General features: G+C 38.8%; 2 protein-coding genes across 4 annotated transcripts in view; both read right to left on the bottom strand.

Moving 5' to 3' along the window:
* Positions 1-370: 370 nt before the first annotated feature.
* On the bottom strand, positions 371-5,662 carry LOC148936042 (uncharacterized). Its single transcript, XM_089079014.1, has 2 exons — positions 3,136-5,662; positions 371-1,034 (listed from the first exon to the last, which is right to left on the bottom strand). The coding sequence occupies exons 1-2, from the start codon at positions 3,396-3,398 to the stop codon at positions 824-826; spliced, it is 474 nt and encodes a 157-aa protein (XP_088935140.1). The 5' UTR covers positions 3,399-5,662; the 3' UTR covers positions 371-823.
* Positions 5,663-7,308: 1,646 nt separating this feature from the next.
* The window catches only part of LOC105433428 (galectin-8), a 420,969-nt gene continuing 408,305 nt past the window's right edge, over positions 7,309-19,972 (bottom strand). For all 3 annotated transcript variants that reach the window (XM_089079009.1, XM_089079010.1, XM_089079011.1), the window contains 4 exons: positions 12,460-12,548; positions 10,536-10,730; positions 10,244-10,432; positions 7,309-8,572 (listed from right to left, as the gene is read on the bottom strand). In XM_089079009.1, the coding sequence (XP_088935135.1) occupies positions 10,285-10,432; positions 10,536-10,730; positions 12,460-12,548 (432 nt within the window). In that variant the 3' untranslated portion in view covers positions 7,309-8,572; positions 10,244-10,284. The remainder of the gene's footprint in view (positions 8,573-10,243; positions 10,433-10,535; positions 10,731-12,459; positions 12,549-19,972) is intronic.

Raw genomic sequence — 19,972 nt, 5'->3', positions numbered from 1 at the left:
TAATAATTTTATTTTCACTCGGGGCTCTATACGTTATACGTGATAGAACACGTTGCAATGGAATGCAATGACGCATTCAGTATAAGATAAGATACGTTGCTACAGATATTGCGTCTCGCGGGCGCTTTGTGGGCGCCGGACGATCAGAGGCCCGTACACCAAGGCACAAAATCTCTATATTTGAAGTTAAATGTAAGGAGATATTGAAATATCGAAAACGAGCAACAGTTCGGTTTAGTTCCGACGTCGAGGGGCCGGCCCGTCAAGCGGGTAACGATGCCTACCAGTGGATCAATAAAACGAACTGATTAATTGGCAAAAATACTTTCATTTTAATTCGCTTTAAAGAATCTTTAACCTCGCGAATTCAGTCGATCACGTTTCGCAAGGATGGGTGGGGAAGGTTCGCTTACTAACACAAACACTTCCACTTTTCACTTTAATTTTAATAACATAATAGGATTATATGAATATAATTATACAAAGAAAATCTTTATTTGCTTAATACGATGGACTCTTTACAATAGAATAGATAATAATAAAAATAGTAGTATATGAATAGTGATTGTAGCTTTACTTCTCTAAGATTTATAATTGATTAACGATAATGTGGTAATTGACAAGGAATCTTAACTCAAGATGCAATAAAGAAAATAATCCTTACTCTCGGATTCAAAGAGAACAAAATAATCGTCGTAATATTACTCGAAGAACTGCACGTGCTGCGATTTTAACGTCTCGCGCACTTGACCTAAGTTAGGGTGCGGGGTTCCCGAGGCTGGATTGAGTCCACCCTGAGACGCGAAGTGAAGTCCTAAGATCTTCACCGAGAACTGGTCTGCGCTGGTCGTGTACTGAGCTCCTTTGATTCGGCGGCTCGGCGTGCGGCGACGGTTTGGTGGGGCTGTTGCACTTGCGCAACAGCGCTTGGAAGTGGGGGCCATGCTGCCACAGAGGGGCCTCCTGTAGTATCTTGGAAGGGGAACTTATAGTCCTTCAGGAGGGGAGTCTTGCGTTCTTCTAATACGGCGCATCTTATAATTAATATTTAAATAGCTTTAGTATAGAAATTAACAATACAGATAAATATATTATAATATACCTACTACATGTGTTTTATTATTAAAGTAAAATTTTAGGCGCGGTTTATACGCTCGACGTGACACCCTATAAAATTGTACAGATTCTAGACAACAATAATGTTAGACTATTGATAAGGAATGGTAAAACGAAAATCGTACACGTTAATAAATTAAAAAGGGAGGGGAGTCGGAGCCCCCACCCTGCTGAAACCCCATCGGGCCATGAAGAAGATATCGCTGTAAACGAACCCGGAGGGATCAGAAAACGCACAACCACCAAAGCTAGAACATGGACGCGTATACCATAATTATTCTTCTACTGCCAACTCTTGCTACCGCCCTGACTGGATATGATTGTGCAGGGAACGGATTAAATATAACAACAATGTCGCTTCTCGACATAGGAGAATGTGCTCTGGAGGATCTCGAACCAATTACGACAGACACGTTCGTCCAACTACTTCAGCCTTCCGAATTCGAAACCATAAACGCTTATCAGTGTAAATTAGAAATAGAAATATCAGCTATTAAGAGCGTGCTTGGAGATGATGTAAGCATCAAGAGCAAAGTACAAGGAGTAGACTTTGAGATCAAAAATCTTGATGAAATCACTAGTAAGGAGGAAATACTTGAGGTTGTTCAGAGGGAAGTGGGTACGGATCACGAAATTGCGCTGGATTCTGTTCTGAAGTTCCTTCGTAAGGCATATGGGGAACTTAGATAATGGTGATGAGGCTTCAAGCAGAAACCATTAGAAGGTTCGTAGATATGGGTAAGATCCGGATGAACTGGATAGTAGACCGGGTCTGGGAAGTGAGATGATTCACCAGGTGTTATAAGTGCTGGCACTTTGAATACTTTGTCCAGCAGCTGCAAAAATACAATTGATAGATTTAAGCGCTGCATGAAGTGTGGTGTTACGTCGCAGGCGGTGGCGAGATTGCCAAAGCAAATCGCCACGTGGCACTGGACAAAGGCGGGAATACGCTCGCCTCTCGGCGACGCTGCCAACGATCGAGCGGCAAATCGCCAGCAGCGGTTCGGAAGAGTTAAGGAATTAAGGAGTACGAAACCCTGATTACGTTACATCAAAACCGCGGGAACCTCTCCGATAATGTCAGCGGCAAATTATTGAGCTCTCGAGGAATTCCGGCGAATTACACGGCTAACCTTGCGTTTAACCAGACGTCGGGTGATTATTAGACTGTAAGCGGATCAATGCAACAGAGAAATTGGTTAGTCGGCGCGATAAAATGCCGTCGGGAGCGGGATTCGTCTCGTCGAGGTAGTATCGCCCGCAGATGTTCTCTATAGCGTTGCCTAATTCCCTAAGCACTTCCAGTGACACAGTAAAAACTTCGGTGCAGGGCAGTCAGGGCAAAGCTCAATGTCGCGGACTATTACAAGACTGGCACGGCAGCAATCGCAATGATCCCGGGCGGAAGTATACCCGAACTGGAACGCGTGGGCCAATTCAAGACGATACGTAAGAGTTCCCTCCGGTATTTCTTCCTTACATCGAAAGCAAAGATATTCGGCACTATTAGGGAGTAACTCGGCGATAGCGTCGTCCACGCGTCGATAGCCGAACGTGGTGAGGCAACGCACCGTGCTCCTACGGTATCTATACGGCGGCCGGGTGAGTGCGCGAATCTCGTGGCTCGAGAAAACAAGGCGGGCACATTACGTCAAATAACGGGAATTAATATTACGCGGCGAATATTCAATGTTAAATTGGTATTACGAAACTGGAATATTTCCGGGCGCAACGATAAAGCGACACAAAACCCTACATGCCTTAGGAGAAAGTGGCAAGGGCGGCAAAAAAAAGGGTCGGTCGTAAAACCCTTCCGGTCGGGTGATGCAACCATGCGACGGTCGGTCGACGCGAACAAAACGAATGACGCAACCCGAAAGAATCCTGAACGCGAGTACTCTTATATTCGTTCACGTCTAATTTCTTTATACTCTATCTTTTACTGATGTAAACGTATGCACGATGGGAAACGCGAAAGCAACCGGGAATAAAACTCGGTGTATGATTCTCACCTACCTTTCGGTGTCCGCTCTGCGCAGATATTCCTCGAGGGAGATGCGTGGTCCAAAACTGCTTTCCTGGTAAGCTGCTACGGGCGCAGATGGGGCTGGTAAGGCGCTCCAGAGGCGGTCGTGCACGAAGAGTTCGTACTCGCCGTCGTAACTCACTTCCTCGCCGATGATCGCGTTATGATCGTAAATCGCAGCCACGTGGAGGTCGTATTCAAGTCGCCGAAGTGCGTTGTTACGACCCGCGCGATTCCTCCGTGCTTTAGGCATTCGGCAGAGGCTCTAGGCCTATATTGCATTAGTTAGAAGATTACCGCGTGCTCGAAGTCCAATGTTTCCTTTGTGGTAAGTACGGATAACGCACAACACCTTGCCCCCAGAAATGATCGGAATTCTTGCTTTAACTGCTAATTATTCGGTAAAACAAGGTTTGAGTTGTTATAAATGCCCGTTGCCTCTTTAGCCTCGCGAACACTTCCGATTTCTCGCGGCGATAGGAAGGATGATGCAATGAATGACACGTGGCGAATACATTGTACTTACTATATTCAAATATTCACGAATCGAATTACACTCGCGTAACACTTGGTTAAATTTAGAGCAATACAAAATTTAGAATACAAATGATCACTTAATTAACTTAACTAGATTGAGACGGAGTAGAATTGACTTAAAAATTAGAATTGGAATTGAGATTAGGATTGGATTGACACTCGCACGATGTGTACTACTTGACGGCGCGTACAAGAATGGACGAGCTTGGCCGCGCGTTGTAACGCGTGCCTGCGGCGGCGCTGTTGCGCAACGTGGCGGTAGCGTGGGTACGCCAATGCACGTGGCGCTCGCGGCGGTCATAGCCTATAAAGCTAGACTAGACGCACACATCTATAATAGTCGTTGGTCGGCCAATCAGCGCGCGGCTGACTGGAGATGATGCGCAACAGCAACGCGAGCCTTATTGTAGTATTAATAATTTTACAATTAATTAGATTCATTGTTAGCATGATTTTATTTATTATTATTTAATTTTATTACTTATATTCATTATAGTGTATATTCACTGGCGGTAAGGCGCAACGCGTGATATGTCAACGGCAGGAGAGCCGGTTGTTGCCAACTTTGGCTTGAATAGTGGCGCAGGTGGGATAAAAGGGGAAGGAAAAAATTTTTACGTTGGCTCTCCTGACGTTACAGTGGTGCGGAAGAGTACAAGATCAGCAGTGTAAAGACGATGCGCACTGTGTGCTTTGCGAGGAAAATGGCAAAGAGGAAGCATGTGCACATTGCCAGGAGCAACAGATGCCCAGCCTACACGCAAGTACTTCAAGTAATCACAAAAAGTCGAAAATGAGAATACTGCAGCTCAACCTAAATCACTGCGAAACTGCATATGACCTGCTCATCCAGACAATGCGAGAGTTAAAACTAGAATTAGGGATACTCTCACAGCCGTACAGATACTTCGACTCTGGGAAACCAACGCGAGCGGCAAGACCGTTATTTGGTCATGCGGCAAGTGTCCTTTCTAGGGAGCCGTGAACGGTGCAGAGGGTTTTGTGGTTTCGTGAGAGCCAAGGTGAATATCCATTTCTATAGTTGCATGCCCCACCTATATCCTGTAAATCGAAGAGTTTAATAACTTCCTCGACAGACTGATTATTTGTCCGTGGCAATAGCCGGGAATTTTAATGCATGGACAATCGACTGGGATAGTAAGGAGACGTTTCTTTTTGTTAGGACAAGCCCTGCTGGAAGGCATGACTTCCCTTAATGTGGTCTTACTCAATAACGGCGGTGAAACCACCACCTTCAGCAGAGAAGAACTCTAGATACGATTCTATAGTCGACTTACTTTTGTGAGTGATTCACTAGCGAGAGGGAACTACAGCTGGACGATGATGGACATCTACACCGGAAGTGACTACTGCGCAATCGGGTGAGAAATCACAAGAAATGTGAAGTGGAGCAGATCGGAAAAAGAAAACAAATTCATTTGGCTGGAAAGTGAGCACTTCATATTCTGTATATAATTACATATAGATATACAGAGACAAAATTTATACATAATCATTTCTCTCCTAATATATATATATGTTGGGAGGGAAATGATTATATATAAATTTTGTCGCTCTTTACTAAGCTATTTACTAAGCAAAGTTATTAAATTTATCATGATAAATTTTTTATAACAGAAAGGTAATAAATTTTACGTAGAATCTGTTATATCTGATGATGTTTTATCAAATTGTCAGAAATCTAATAGAGTTTGCCGACATATATATATATATATATATGAGTACGTAAAGCGAGTGATCCAGGTTTGATTCCTGGCTGAGGTAATATTTTTCGTAATAAAAAGTTTTCAATTAATTAATTGGGGATTAATCGATTTCAAATTTGATTATTGATTTAATAAGGAAGGAGTGAATTTAGATTTAACTTTGAGTAGGGAGTGAATTTAGATTTAACTTTAAGATTTAACTTTGATTTACTTTGATTAATTACGTTGCAAGATCATTGATTTAACGACATGTAGTTCGCGATAAGTATTGTATTGAAATTCAGAAAAGTAAAAATTATTCGACACGAAGACCCAGTCTGCTGATGGAAGTCATCTATTGTCTATTTCAAAAAGTTGTTTGAAAAATTTTTTATTTTTTTTCCTGCTGCTCATTTTTCTTTTGGAACCAGTTTGTATTATGGATTGAGTATTGCTGTATTCGGGTACTATACAATAACTCAACGTCATAAAATTTTAAAATTAACACAAGTTTTTGTTTGTGACCACAACATGCATTTACTTTAAAAGCAAATAGCTCAGAAGCCGAATCAACCCAATGTGCATGTAGTTCCTCTTTACTGCTAATCTCACTGTTTTTCTTGTCCTAATTGGCAGTATATGCACCGTCCATATATTCTTAGGTTCATGTTTCGCGGCAAGGGCGTGGTTTTTATCTCCGTACGGTGATCTTCGACTGGATTCATGGATCACGTACTGCTTTCGAGTTCGGCAGCGTTCGGTCGAGTTCGGCGGCACGGCGTAGGACGCGCGGCCATGTCGCGATTAATTGCGAGCCTAATTTTACAGATTAATTTTACAGACGGCCGCAAAACGATGTTCAAAAATATGCATCGTTATAACGCTATCCCGCGAACCGCGAAAGCGAGCGACCGTTTTAATATAATGTAATGTAATAAAATAACTAGGATTGGATAAGTTAGCATTATTTTTTAACTGAATTAAGTTAGAGTTAATGACTTATGTAAATTAATTTACATTATATTAAAAGTTACATAAAGAAAAAGCTAATTTTAAATAAAAAGTTATGTTGAAATTAAATAAACTTAAATTAAGTTAAAAGTTAATTTTAAAAAGCATTAAAAAATTAGAATGTCGTAATTTTTCAAAATTAAAATATTTTAAATAAAACGATTACAATATGGATTAAAATATTTAACAAATATTTAGTTTAGAAAAAAAGTTAATATGTAATTATAATATGTAATTATATAGAAGAAATTTATCTATAGAAAAAAAAAAAAATTGGAAAAGGAAAACGTATTCCTATATAAAAAGAAAAAACAATATTTGTTTATTTTATTTCATATAAATTTAATTTATAAATAAGGTATTAAATTTATTTGATAATTGATATTATAATTGTTTACAGATTAATTTTACAGACGGCCGCAAAACGATGTTCAAAAATATGCATCGTTATAATTATCCCGCGAACCGCGAGAGCGAGCGACCGTTTTAATATAATGTAATGTAATAAGATAACTAGGATTGGATAAGTTAGCATTATTTTTTAATTGAATTAAATTAGAGTTAATGACTTATGTAAATTAATTTACATCACGTTAAAAGTTACATAAAGAAAAAGCTAATTCTAAATAAAAAGTTATGTTGAAATTAAATTAACTTAAATTAAGTTAAAAGTTAAAATTAACTTTTAACTTAATTTAAGTTAATTTAATCTTAACGTAACTAAATTAATTTTATAAACCATTATCTTTAACTTAATTTAGTTAAAAAATAATGTTCCAATTCTGATTATTTCACATTACATTATATTGTTACAATCGCGGCAGAAACTTTCTAGATTTGCACACACTCTCGCGTTTCCGCACACTCGCGCAATCTAAGGAAACTGTATTCAAAATAATTTACACTCTCTTAAGAAACACAAGAATTTTATTTAAACCAGAACAAGATACTAAAATGTACCGTCCGTTCATTCCGAGACAACTCATCAATATTTCCATAGACAACGCCCCGGAGAGCGCTTCGTTTCTTCTCCAAAGGCGGCTCGATTCCGCTCGGCCGCGAAAGGTTCGCGCGAACATAACAATATTATATCATTTCTATACATTTATATTCCATTATAAATATAATTTTACAATTTTATTTACGATACAAAAAATTAATTTTATTTGCACAGTGCAAATTTATAAATGTGCGTAAAATTATTACAATGAGTCTTCAAATTTCCCACAATAATAGTTGTAATTTTACAAATAACTTTTTAAAAATGTATAATAGAAAAATTATTATGCGATCATAATTAAATAATCGATTAAATAAACAAGTAAATAATCGTTAAATAATCAATAATTAATCAGGATGAAAAGGAAAGAAAGGAAAGCGCACAGAGATCTCACGATATCTCACTCGCATTAGTATGTGAAACGCCAACGGACACCGCGAGCTGTATCATGTCCTGTTAGTGTCGGTCCACAATAAGTGATTTAAGCTTTAAGAAGTAAGAAATTGACCAATCATAGTCCATTATTCTTTTCATATTCAATTATAATTGGTCAATTTCTTACTTCTTAAAGATTAAATCATCTATTGTGGACCGACACTTAAGTGGCGTCTACAATGAGACTTTAAGACGTAAGACTTAAGAAATTGGCCAATCATAATTGATTTATAGAAGAATAATCGATTGTGATTGGCTAATTTCTTAAGTCTTACGTCTTAAAATTTCATTGTAAACACCGCTTTAGTCCCGTTCTACAATAGATGATTTAAGCCTTAAGCCGTAAGAAATGGACGAATCATAGTCGAAGAATAGGAGAATAATCGACTATCACTGGTAAATTCTTATGGCTTAAGGCTTAAATCACCTATTGTAGACCGGGACTTATGCTTTCGATCGTGCGTCTTGCGTTAAAGATGCAACATCGAATTGTTCCTATTATTTTTTCCTTCTCTCCACGATCTCCTCCGCGCTACCAGAGACACCGACGTACGTGATGTATAGCGGCTGCGTGCCGAGTGTAGAGTGTAGAGGGACACCATTAAGCTGGATGCACAATGAAATACACAAATCTCCTTCCTAATACACACGCACGCATGCATGCACACACACGATGCACAAATTCCGACTAGCAATCTCCCCGTAGTGCGTATCGGATAATATTAATGCTGGCGATAACTGCAAACAAAAATGCATAAGTAACTTCGATGTAACACTGTAATTCCGTGAAAAAAGAATCGTATAAACTTTCCTTCTTTAATTTGTAAAAAAAAGTTTAACTTTTACGATTATCATGATATTTGCAAAAAAATTCATTCTGTTTCGTACAATCTACGTCTAATCATGCAATTTTTTTGAGAGATGAAACATCCTTATCCTTACTTTTTAAAAGAGAGAGGACTAAAAGAAAGATAGAGTCAAATGACTAATGTTTTTTAAGATACAGACTTTACTCTTGAAAATCTTGCAAAAAAAGAATTTTCAAATATGTATAATCTTTTGTAGAGTTGAAGTTATATTAAATTTTAATATAATTTTATCTATTTAGTTTGTTAATTTTGTTTCTTGTTAACGAGTGTACATGATATACTATTAATATAGTATATAACAATATAGTATAATATACTAAATAAGTACACACACACACACACACACACACACCCACACACACACCCACACCCACACACCCACCCACCCACCCACCCACCACACACACACACACACACACACACACACACACACACACACACACACACACACACACACACACACACACACACACACACAATACATACTGTGATCAAATATAAACGAGATTTTTGTTATAGAGTGAAAAATCTTTATTTATTCTTCAAAATCAAATTCGTCGCCTTCAAAATAATCCCCTCCCGATGCAATATACTTATGCCAACGCTTTTTCCAATCCTCGAAACACTCTGAAAACTCTTCTTCCGGAATGGCCTTCAATACCTTCTTCGTTTCGGCTTGTATCTTCTCAATCGATTCAAAACAAGTCCCTGGAGCGGTCTTTTGAGTTTACTGAATAGCCAGAAGTCACACGGTGCTAAATCAGGCGAATACGGTGATTGTGGAACGATATGAGTCAAGTTTTTGGCGAAATGGTCACGAAAAACCAATGCAGTGTGAGATAGCGCATTATCGTGGTGCAAAAACCATGAGTTGTCTGCCCATAAATCTGGCCTCTTGGTCTGGACTGATCCAAATGAAATGTTTAAGTATCGGCAAGTTCTCTAATTGTCAATCGACGATTTTGGAGCATCAAATCTTTGATTTGCTTCACGTGTTGTTCATCAGTTGATGTTTTTGGTCGTCTTTGATGTGGTTCGTTTTCTACGCTTTCTCGACCATCTTTCAACATTTTATACCAGTCAAATACTCTTGGTCTTGATAGAGCCTGGTCACTAAAAACCTTCTGCAACATTCTGAACGTTTCAGTAGCAGAAATTTCATTCCGCAAACAAAATAAAATACAATTTCTTTGCCCAACAGAATTACACATCGTAAAAATCGAAAAAAATACTTTTAGATATTCATAAAAACGAGCGTTCACTATTAAACAAATGAAGAGAATGACATGAAATTTCACACAGATGTCAAAGACAGTACTACCAACTTAATCAAAAAAATATTTGTCAGAATCGATGAACCCGAGCAGTTTAAATTTAAAAATCTTGTTTATATTTAATCACAGTAGTATATATACATATATACATATTCACATACACACGCACACGCACACACACATATGGCATTGCATATATTTGCGATTGTTGAATAATTCGAAAATAAAGATTCAACTTCTGCTTTATAATATTTATTTTTAATTACCTTTAATTTTTATATTATAAATGTTGTATGTTCGTAATCCATCAAATATGACTCATACTAAGTTGATAAAGCACGACGTCACCAGAGATTCGTAAAGTATCTATGATAGATGATTTCATTCTATGTCCAAATTCACCAATCACCTTATTATCCAGCCATATTGTATATCCCTCGTATTCACAGTGAATTCTATTAAATACATATCCATTATTACGAAAATTGTAGACTATAATTTAACTACATAAATTCTTAAAAAAGTCATATCATTTCGCAAAATTCGCAAAAATCTTACATAAGCAAAAAGTCTCGACCGGGCATCCAAGATAAGTGGCCTTGATGTCGTTCTTCATGAGCCCACGTGCCACAGTTCCAGCAATTCATGACGACATATGGCGCGCTATTGCCATATAAAAAACGTGGATTTAAATGCAGCGGTATAATGGGATGCGGATAAATAGTTTTACCTTTTTGTAAATTGACATAAAACCTGCAAAGAATCATAATATCTTATTATGTAAATAAATTTTAACAAATACACACATACACATGCGCGCGCGCGCGCGCGCGGTGTGTGTGTGGTGTGTGTGTGTGTGTGTGTGTGTGTGTGTGTGTGTGTGTATGTGTGTGTACAGGGTAAGTAAAAAGTTCTGAACCAGTGAAATATCTCGAAAACTAAGCATTTTTAAAAGAGATGTTTCCTACAAAAGTTGTAGGGTTTTAAATGATCTATTCACTAATCTGGTCAGTCTGACCTTGAGTGTCGCCAAGATTAGGTCGAGATCACATCAATTTTTTTTAATGGCACACTCTATTTTTGATTCCAGAATCTAGCTGGTGTCAAGAGCTTTTCAAAGCACAAAACAAAACACAATAAAGTTATTTTTCATAAAGTATTTTTCAAGTTATGAGGTTTGAAAGTTACAACATTACTGGCATTTCCCTGTGCTTAGCATTATCCGGGATGAATGAGACATGGATGCGGGGCTCTCATCTCATTGAAAAGTTTCATGTGAATCCACGCCTCTCACGTGTGTGTGCATACACTGATCTAATTTCAAAATCAATAATTATAGGAACGATTCGACATTTCACTGAAACAAGTAACATGAAAGATTGCCCGCGTAGGGCTAAAAAATTACAGACTTCATCCCTATGAAATGCATTATGTGCAAGAGTTGATAATGATTATATTAGATGTTCGAATTGCCTTCGTTTCACTGCTTGACAGTACTAACCTTAACTGAAAAAAATTTCTGACATTTCTTATATCAACAGTTATTAGACTCATTTTGTCAGTTATTCTCTGCTTTAATTCTTCCACATTCGCAGACTTTTCTTTTATAATACGTTTTTTAAAGAATCCCTATAAAAAGAAATCAAGTGATGTGAGATCGGGAAATCTTGAAGGTCACTCAATCGTTCCATGCCTCCCAATCCATTTGTTCGGAAAAGTTTTATCCAATACCTTCCCTTAATCGTACCCTTAATCTGAAATGCGTTGGAGCTCCATCTTGTTGGAACTATACGCGATCGAAATCGTTAGGAAAGAAATTTCGAATAGAAGGAATAATCAATTAGTATTGTTTCAGAATCATTGTACACCTCAGAATTGAAATATTAAATTGTAGGCGGAACAGTATAACTAACAGTGTTTTGCCGATGCTTGACATCATACTAACAGCGTAAGGATTGGTTGAGATACGCAAGTACTCTTGTGGGGGATATGTTAGCAAGCATCGGTTTCAATGAAATGTTGAATTCGTTCCTATAACTGTTGATTTTGAAATTAGATTTCACGCACATCACACGCATGTGAGAGGCAAGAGGACTCATGTAAATCAGGCCAAAAGGATCCTGCCACGTTCATATCGTTCATCCTGGGTAATGCTAAACACGGGGAAATGCCAGTCGTGCTGCAACTTTCAAGCCTCACAACTCGAAAAGTACTTTATGAAAAATAACTTTATTATAGTGAAAAGTTCTTAACATCACGTATTAGATTCTGGAATAAAAAATGGGATGAATCATTTAAAAAAACTAATGTGACCTTGACGACGCCATCCAAGGTCAGACTGATTAGAATGAATAGATCATTTAAAACCCTACAACTTTTGTAGAAAACATTTCTTTCGGAAATGCTTAGTTTTCGAAATATTTCACCGGTCCGGGACTTCTTACTCACCCTGAATATACGCTTATATTTATTAAATGCTTACGAATGTGGCAATAACTTCAATCTGCCATTAATAAATAGACGAGTACCGACGCGAAATTCGTTGCCAATATCCACAGTGATAGGAACATCCTAGAAAGAAAACGGTCAAAATTAAAACAGTCTCGCGTTCCCGTGCGGAGAATAGTCAGTCGATTGGGGAAATGAGGACGTTGGAAGCAGAGAGAGAAAAGTGAGAGTTTTCCGCAATTATAATTTAACAGCGATTTATTAAAATTAAAGAAGTATTGGATGTAGATTACAATATATAAAACAAGATAGGATGTAAATATCAAATATAATAAGATTGCTATATGTAATAACTGGCCATATTTGGGCAGATGGCGGTTCGTAGTATATTTACATGTACAATAAGAATGTATGACCATTCGGGCGGTCGGAGCACCGACTGTGGGCTGCGCGATATTTCGGAGGCGCGCGGGGCAAACGGTGGTAAGACACGTGTTTCACGAATTGTCAAACGCCGATGAAGCATCGAATTATTTCCGCGGGCGGTAATTTTTATTGCGTAAACTTAATCACGGGTGGTTTTTGTGATCGCTCGGGTCATGGAGATCGGGCGTTCCGATCTCTTGAGAGTGAGTTTCAAGATTGCCGAACGTACTCGATTGGCTAGGGCGTGCCCCAGTTCTGGTGGAAGATATTTCGGACTGGCGAGTGTACTCGGTCAGCTGGGGCGGGTCCCAGTTTTCAGAATCGGTCAGATGGATGCCCTATCGTATCAGGGAAGACCCCGATATTCAGCAGCGAAATTCGGTGAGGGCGAAACCGGACCAAATGAACTTGATGCGCTGGGGAGGTCCCCAGTAGCTTACGGCTTCCCGCGGAAGGGTTTGGAGACGGTTCAGCCTGGCCAAGCGTATTTGGCGCGTTGGAGAGATCCCCGATAAGTCTCAGGCTTTCGCCGAAATTGGATTCGGATACTCGCTTCTGTTGAGACGTGCTCTTGAGAGTCGAGCGCGGAACAGGATGGCCTTTCTGTGAAGAGTGATGTCTTTATATCCGAGATCGACCTCGGTATTTTTCGATCGGATCGGTCAATCTCAGGCATCTCTCTCCACAGAAGTGGAAAAAGGAAATCGTATAATTGGTTTTTCGGGATCGAAGTAGGAATGGATAGGAGGAAAGAAGTTCGGTGAGGTATCGATGCGGAGTGGGAATGGTTTTGCCACTCGTAAGCGCGATGCTCGCTCGCTTTCGTGGCGCGGTGTCGGCGCGGCGCAGGGAACATTGATGCTCAGTGATGCAGCGCGTAGTGTGATGTGAAGAAAATACCACGAAAACATGCGAGAATTCGCGATATTCTCTCGCTGTTACTCTGAATTTCGGAGCTCGCAATTCTCAAAAAATTAAAAATAGGCGTAAAATGTCCTTTTGTGACTATTACCGCACTCCGTCTGATGTTCGGCGGTCCCCGACGGATGGTCGGTCGGGGGAAAAATTCGAAACGAGAACAGAGCGGAGGGATGTGCTCCGTTACAAAGTTTAATCACATATATTGAAGAAATGATTTAATACATTTAGATTATCTATACAATAAATCTTGATCTACATCTTGTAGATTTGTGTCAAAGAATTTCATATCTATAGATTGTAACTAAAGATTCTTAAGGGGATCCTAAAGTGATGAGAATTACCGATTACTATATTACAGTGCACCAAAGAACTTTTTGTTGGCTTTACAGATTGCACAATTCTTTTAGGCAATTAAAATACGCACAAAAAGAATGTACGGGACGATCGATTTAACGAAGAAATCAGGAAAAAAGTTAAAAAATTCACTTAATTTTAGGTCGTAATTTTAGATCGGCTGTCATTTCAGATCTTCATTTCCTTGATATAAAAATTCAACAATTCGTATACAAAATGAGTGCATTCCGCACTTTGGATTAGATGAAAAAAACAATACTATAAATAAACAATACTATATTTTTGGATTATGATTGAAAGCTTAGAAAAGATTTAATACATGAACAGATTGTGTATGATTGTGTATGATTTTATGCGTATATATATATATATACTTGGCGCAGATATAAAATGATAAGTAGAGCAGTAATTGTAGTTGACATATCTTGATAGATGGCACTGCAGAGGAAAGACAAGGACAAACGATCTATGGAATCGATAAAATTTTCAAAAACTCTTTGTTGGCTTTACAAATTGCAAAATCCTTTCAGACAATTAAAATACGCACAAAGAAAATGTGCGCGATGTTTAATTTAATAAGAAAATGTAAATATTTATTTAATTTCGGCTCAACTTGAGATTATATGTTTGTGTTCACGCTATACTGTTTCCTTGATAATATAAAGGTTTTAGAGTTTTGTATGTGCAAAATGATATAGTCCCGCAGTTCGAATTGCTTTAAAGAACAGTATTGAGCTTGTAAAATTACAATCCAAAGCCAAACAAAAAGATCTATGCATCAACAGTATTTGTATAATCATTTCTCACTTCGATAGAATAAAAATGAAGGACTCTGATTAGATCATTCTTTTATGCCTTATACAAGAGAGAAATATGATGCCTTATTCCAACAAATATAAAAGTTTTACATCTCCGTATGTATAAAATGATAGTTTCGCAATTCGAATTACTTTAAAGGACAATACTCAGCTTGTAAAATTACAATCCAAAGGCTACCAAAAAAGATCTATGCATCAACAATATGCGTATAATCATTTCTCATTTCAATGGAATAAAATGAAGGACTCTGATTGGTTCATTCTTTATGCCTTATACGTTAGTGCAAGAGAGAAATACGATGTCTTAGGGGCCCATTCTGTAATCTTACTGAAATTATATAAATGAATGTTGTACAGTTCAGAATAAACGTTTGTAAAACAATAAGTATACTGAAAATGTCAAATGTAATGTAAATATAGAAATAGAACATAATTAAAATTTATTTTTTATTAATAAAAAATGAAAAATAATTTTTTGATTGATAATAAAAATAATCAGAAACATCTGTTTAGACGGCACTAATAAAATTAATAAGAGAAGCGTCTATTCGAAAGGTATTAATTGTAATAAAATCGATTGTAATCAAAAACGTTGTTCTGATGGTACTGAAGATTGTAAATGTAAAAATTGTAAATTAGAAGAGAAATTTGGAGAGACGAAAGACAGATATATTGATTACATTCTCACGGGAATGGGCGATGGAGAGGCATTCTGTAATTTCAATTTAGGAGGTAACACCACCTTGACGATTTCAAAAAATCAATTTTTTTTGCGCTAAAAAGATCCCTTAAAGTCTCAAAAATAAGATATAATTGATCCTATGTGTAAAAGGAACTTTTTTATTCTCTTTTTTTGAACTTTCCTGCGGCGCTTTCGGCGCCTTGAATGAGGGCGCAGCGGCGAAGAAGCAGGTATACGTTTTGGAACTCTTTAGATAATGTTTTTAGTTATCTAGCAAGTTGTAAGAAATTTAAAGAAGAAATTGGCAAGTTGTAAGAAATTTAAAAAAAAGGACTTGGCGAAAAAGGAAAATTAACGGATAAGCTTATTAATGAATTGTTCCTCTATTATGGATTAGCCATTTGTCGAAATAGTGATTCTGTTGAGAAAATACGAAATGACATCTGGACAACGCTATATCATAAAATTTTGACGAAAAGCCACAGCACGATAAGTGAGCGGCCCAGATACATGGTGCTCTTGGCAAAAGACAAAAACTTGCAATATCTTAAATTTATTATATACACATAAATCGGCTATGTTTGACGAAGTTTTCAATAATTAAATCTGTGTATGAAGATTTAACTAGCGATGATCTTCTTGTTGTTTAGGAGGATATACACAGAACAACAATGAAAGCTTTAATGCCATTGTTTGATCCATTGCGCGAAAAGCTTATTCAAGTGAAAAATATTGGATATTACAGCGTTTTTATTCGTCTGTACTTACAATGATGGGATGAGCAGTTTAATGCAAATTATGCAAATATTAGGACTCAAAATAGGCATTAACTGCTATAACTTCTGCGAGGTGACGAACGAACAACGCATATAATAATCGGAGCGCTCGTTGACGGAGATGGCCAAAGAAGCTCGATCTACGCATAAATCGTCAAAAAAAGAAAAGAATAAACAAGATTCTCTTCTTGAATGGACAACTGTATGAGGCAGGAATAGCAGATTAGAGATAAATTTAAATTTACCGTTTTTATAAAAAAAAATTACTTATATAAAAAAAAAGTTACTTATAACTTTAAACGCGTTTTTTTCAAAACGACTTTTTTCCGAACTAGCAGACACATAACTCAAACAAATATTAACCGATTTATTTTAAATTTGGTGTACATCTTCAAAAATACATATCTCAGGGAAGTACGTAGGGATTTTTCAATTTATAACGGTCTCGCTTTTCCGCGCGGAGAGCGGTCAGTCGGTTACCAGGAGGAAAAGCGAGGACGTTGGAGACAGAAAGGCGTGATTAACTTGTGAGGCGAGATTGATAATAAATAACGATGTTTATTTAACTAAGAGTGGTGCGATGGAATGCACCGAATCGTCGCGTTAAATGTTCGTGGCCGTAGACGGGCGAGGCGGCGATCGGCGTGCGGATAATGCGTAAATACAAAATAAGAGATCGCTCGGGCGGTCGGCGCGATACTGATCGCGGTGCGCAGTTCGGTGGCGCGGGGCGCGCGCGGCGGCGGCGGTGTCGCACGTGTTAGTCGCGGGCCTTTAAATCGGCGATTTAAACGTGCACGCGTGTCGCGGGTATTGTCGCGAGGGTGGATATTTCGCGAGGTCGGCGGATCGTTGAGATCGGAGAACGGGTGTGCCCGTTCCCTGCCGAGAGTGCTCGGCTGACGGGGGGGTGGGCCCCTCGTCTGTTTGCGTGAACGCCGAGTGTACTCGGCCAGCCGGGGAGAGCCCCAGCTGTGTGCGGAGAAGAAGGTGGCGGCGCCGAGTGTACTCGGCCGACCAGGGTGTACCCTGGTGCTCGGAGAGGTAGTATCGGGGAGAACCCCGGTACTCGGCGGTGAAATCTCGGAACGGCAGAGTCGGGTCGAGCGAACTCGACGCGCTGGGGAGACCCCAGCAACTCTCGGCTTGCCGTGCGAGCTACGGAGACGGCTTTCGGCCAGGCCAAGCGAACTTGGCGCGTTGGGGAGAGCCCCAACAATCTCAGGCTTGCTGCCGGTTTCGGAAGATCGTTTCCTCGAGGCGAGCTCTCGGAGACGATCTAGGAACAGGAGTAAACGGAGAGTGAGTGATTTCCTGTGGAGAGTGATGCCTTTTTATATCCGAGATCGACCTCGGTATTTTCGGTCGGATCGGTCGGATTGGTCGATCTCGGGGTTAGCATCCCTCTCCCCAGGAGCGGAAAAAAAGGATCGGGGGGATGATTGGTTTTTTGGGTAGGGAAGGAATTCGTAGGGAAGGTAGCGGCGCGGTGCGGGGTGGTTGCGCGCTTGTGGACGCGGTCGTGGCGCGGTGCGGGACGCTCGCTCGGTTGCGTGGCGCGGCGTCGGTGCGGTGCGGGACGCTTTCGCGCTCGGTGGTACGGTGCGTGGCGCGGTGCGGGGTGCGTTCGCGCTTGTTGACGCGACGCTTGGCGCGGTGCGGGGAAATACCACGAAAACATACGTGTTTTCGCGGTATTCTCCGACGCTTTCGGAGTTCGCGTATTACAAGAATTTAAAAAAGGAGGCATTGCTGCCTCTTTGCGGCCACTGCCGCACTCCGCCTGATGTTCGGCGGTCCCCGACGGATGGTCGGTCGGGGGAAATCCGGAGGAGGAACGGAGCGGAAGGATGCGCTCCGTTACAAATTAATTAAAAACTTTTCTTTTTATAAAGAAAAAAGTCACAATTTTTCCATTAAAATCGAATGTTTTTCAAAAAATCTTCACTATTTTCACAAAAATCAAAATTTCGAAAATTTCCTACGTACTTCCCTAGCAAATTTAATATAGTTTAAAAAAATTTTTGTTTTTCTTCTAGCTCAAAATTTGCAGCTGCTAGTAGCGCGACTTTTCAACTTTAGTGTATTTATAGATTTCTGGAAATCACTAAAAAAAGGTTTTCATAGACTTTAAAATATATATAATAAAGGACAAAAAGCAAATTGTTGTTAAGTTTATTTATTTTTATACGAAAAATCCTCAAAATTTAGACCTATCAAAGTGTTAAAAACTAAATAAATGAGATATGTATATAAAGACGAGACATGTACATATCGACGTCTCAGCTACTATGGGAGAAGAGAATAAAAGTACTATCCTACCATCTCGCGCTTGCGATGCGTGTGAAAAGAGAAAGAAGTCTTATCGTATCTTTCGTGCAGTATGCACCGTGCGATAGTCCAGCGTCTTCTATGTGTCTTGATTATCGTTCACTATTGTTAACGTAGTATAACGAATGAATTGAAAAGAATAAATAGACATTAACAATACCTGAAGAGGAACGAAAATCATTATATAATCGTCCATATTTTACATATACAATGTTATAACTTGGTATATAATTTTATGTATAAAAATTAATAAAATTAAATTGTGTAATAAATAAGAATGTGTACGAAATTATTTTTTCAATATAAACCTATAATATATGTTCCGAAAATCTTTAAAAAAGTCACAGTGTGCTGTTCTGAGTAATTAATTACAAATTCGACAAGACATTTATTGAACGATAAATAAACTAATCAAATTACAGTTGAACTTCCATAACTCGAAGTTCTATAAGCCGAAAACCTAAGATTACATATTTTTTTTCCCTTGAGAGGCTAAAAATTCTATAAATCGAATAAAAACATTTTATAACTCGAACAAATCGTGAAGCTCATTAAATGTTTTGTTGTCTCTGTAACTAAAATTTAAAAGAATATAGCCTCTGTTGGGAAATACTTATTGGTTTTTTCGGCTCTACTTTGCAACGAGAGAAACCATGTAGCTTCGATGACGTTGGCGACTGAGAAGTGATGGGATCGAACAAGCGTAAGCAGTGGAGCACTGGCGCACCAGGAGGATTATTTGTATATTTGCCAATGACGTGTCGCCGCTGCGGTCCAACTTGCATCCATCGAGTGAGAGACAACATTGCTCTAGAGTACCGGTCATGGGGATTCGAGAAAGATATACATATACATGTATATAATTGTAATATATATATATATATATATATATATATGTGTGTGTGTGTGTATGTATCATTGTATTATTGACGTGTTATTCTAAACACGTTATTTGCGATAAATATCATCATATGCCTCTGTAGTCGAAAGGATAAGATGCCTGCCCGGTAAGCAGGAGATCCAGATTCGATTCCTGGCTGAGGTGGTATTTTTTCGCAAAATGATTACGAGTTTTTCACGATTGGTTCGTGGTCGGGCCCCGCCGTGACGCACACCCTCCCTTCTTATTTGATGTGGAGTACCGGTCGTGGGAATTCGAGAAAGATATTGTACCGGTCAGTTCTGAGGATTGGACTAGATTTGACAATGAAGGTACGTGGATGTTATTGAGAAATACGC

This window comes from Pogonomyrmex barbatus, unplaced genomic scaffold (genome assembly GCF_055798465.1).
Source record: "Pogonomyrmex barbatus isolate J1 unplaced genomic scaffold, ASM5579846v1 scaffold3, whole genome shotgun sequence".
Lineage (NCBI taxonomy): Eukaryota > Metazoa > Arthropoda > Insecta > Hymenoptera > Formicidae > Pogonomyrmex > Pogonomyrmex barbatus.
Note: the sequence above shows the minus strand (reverse complement) of the source record. Positions and strands in the feature narration are given on the sequence as shown.

Bases quoted from the DNA above. Each gene is read 5' to 3' on its own strand.
- LOC148936042 (XM_089079014.1), bottom strand. From the start codon at position 3,398: ATGCCTAAAGCACGGAGGAATCGCGCGGGTCGTAACAACGCACTTCGG. The intron at 1,035-3,135 runs GTAGGTGAGAAT...ATTAATTATAAG, and splicing joins CGCAGAGCGGACACCGAAAG to ATGCGCCGTATTAGAAGAAC.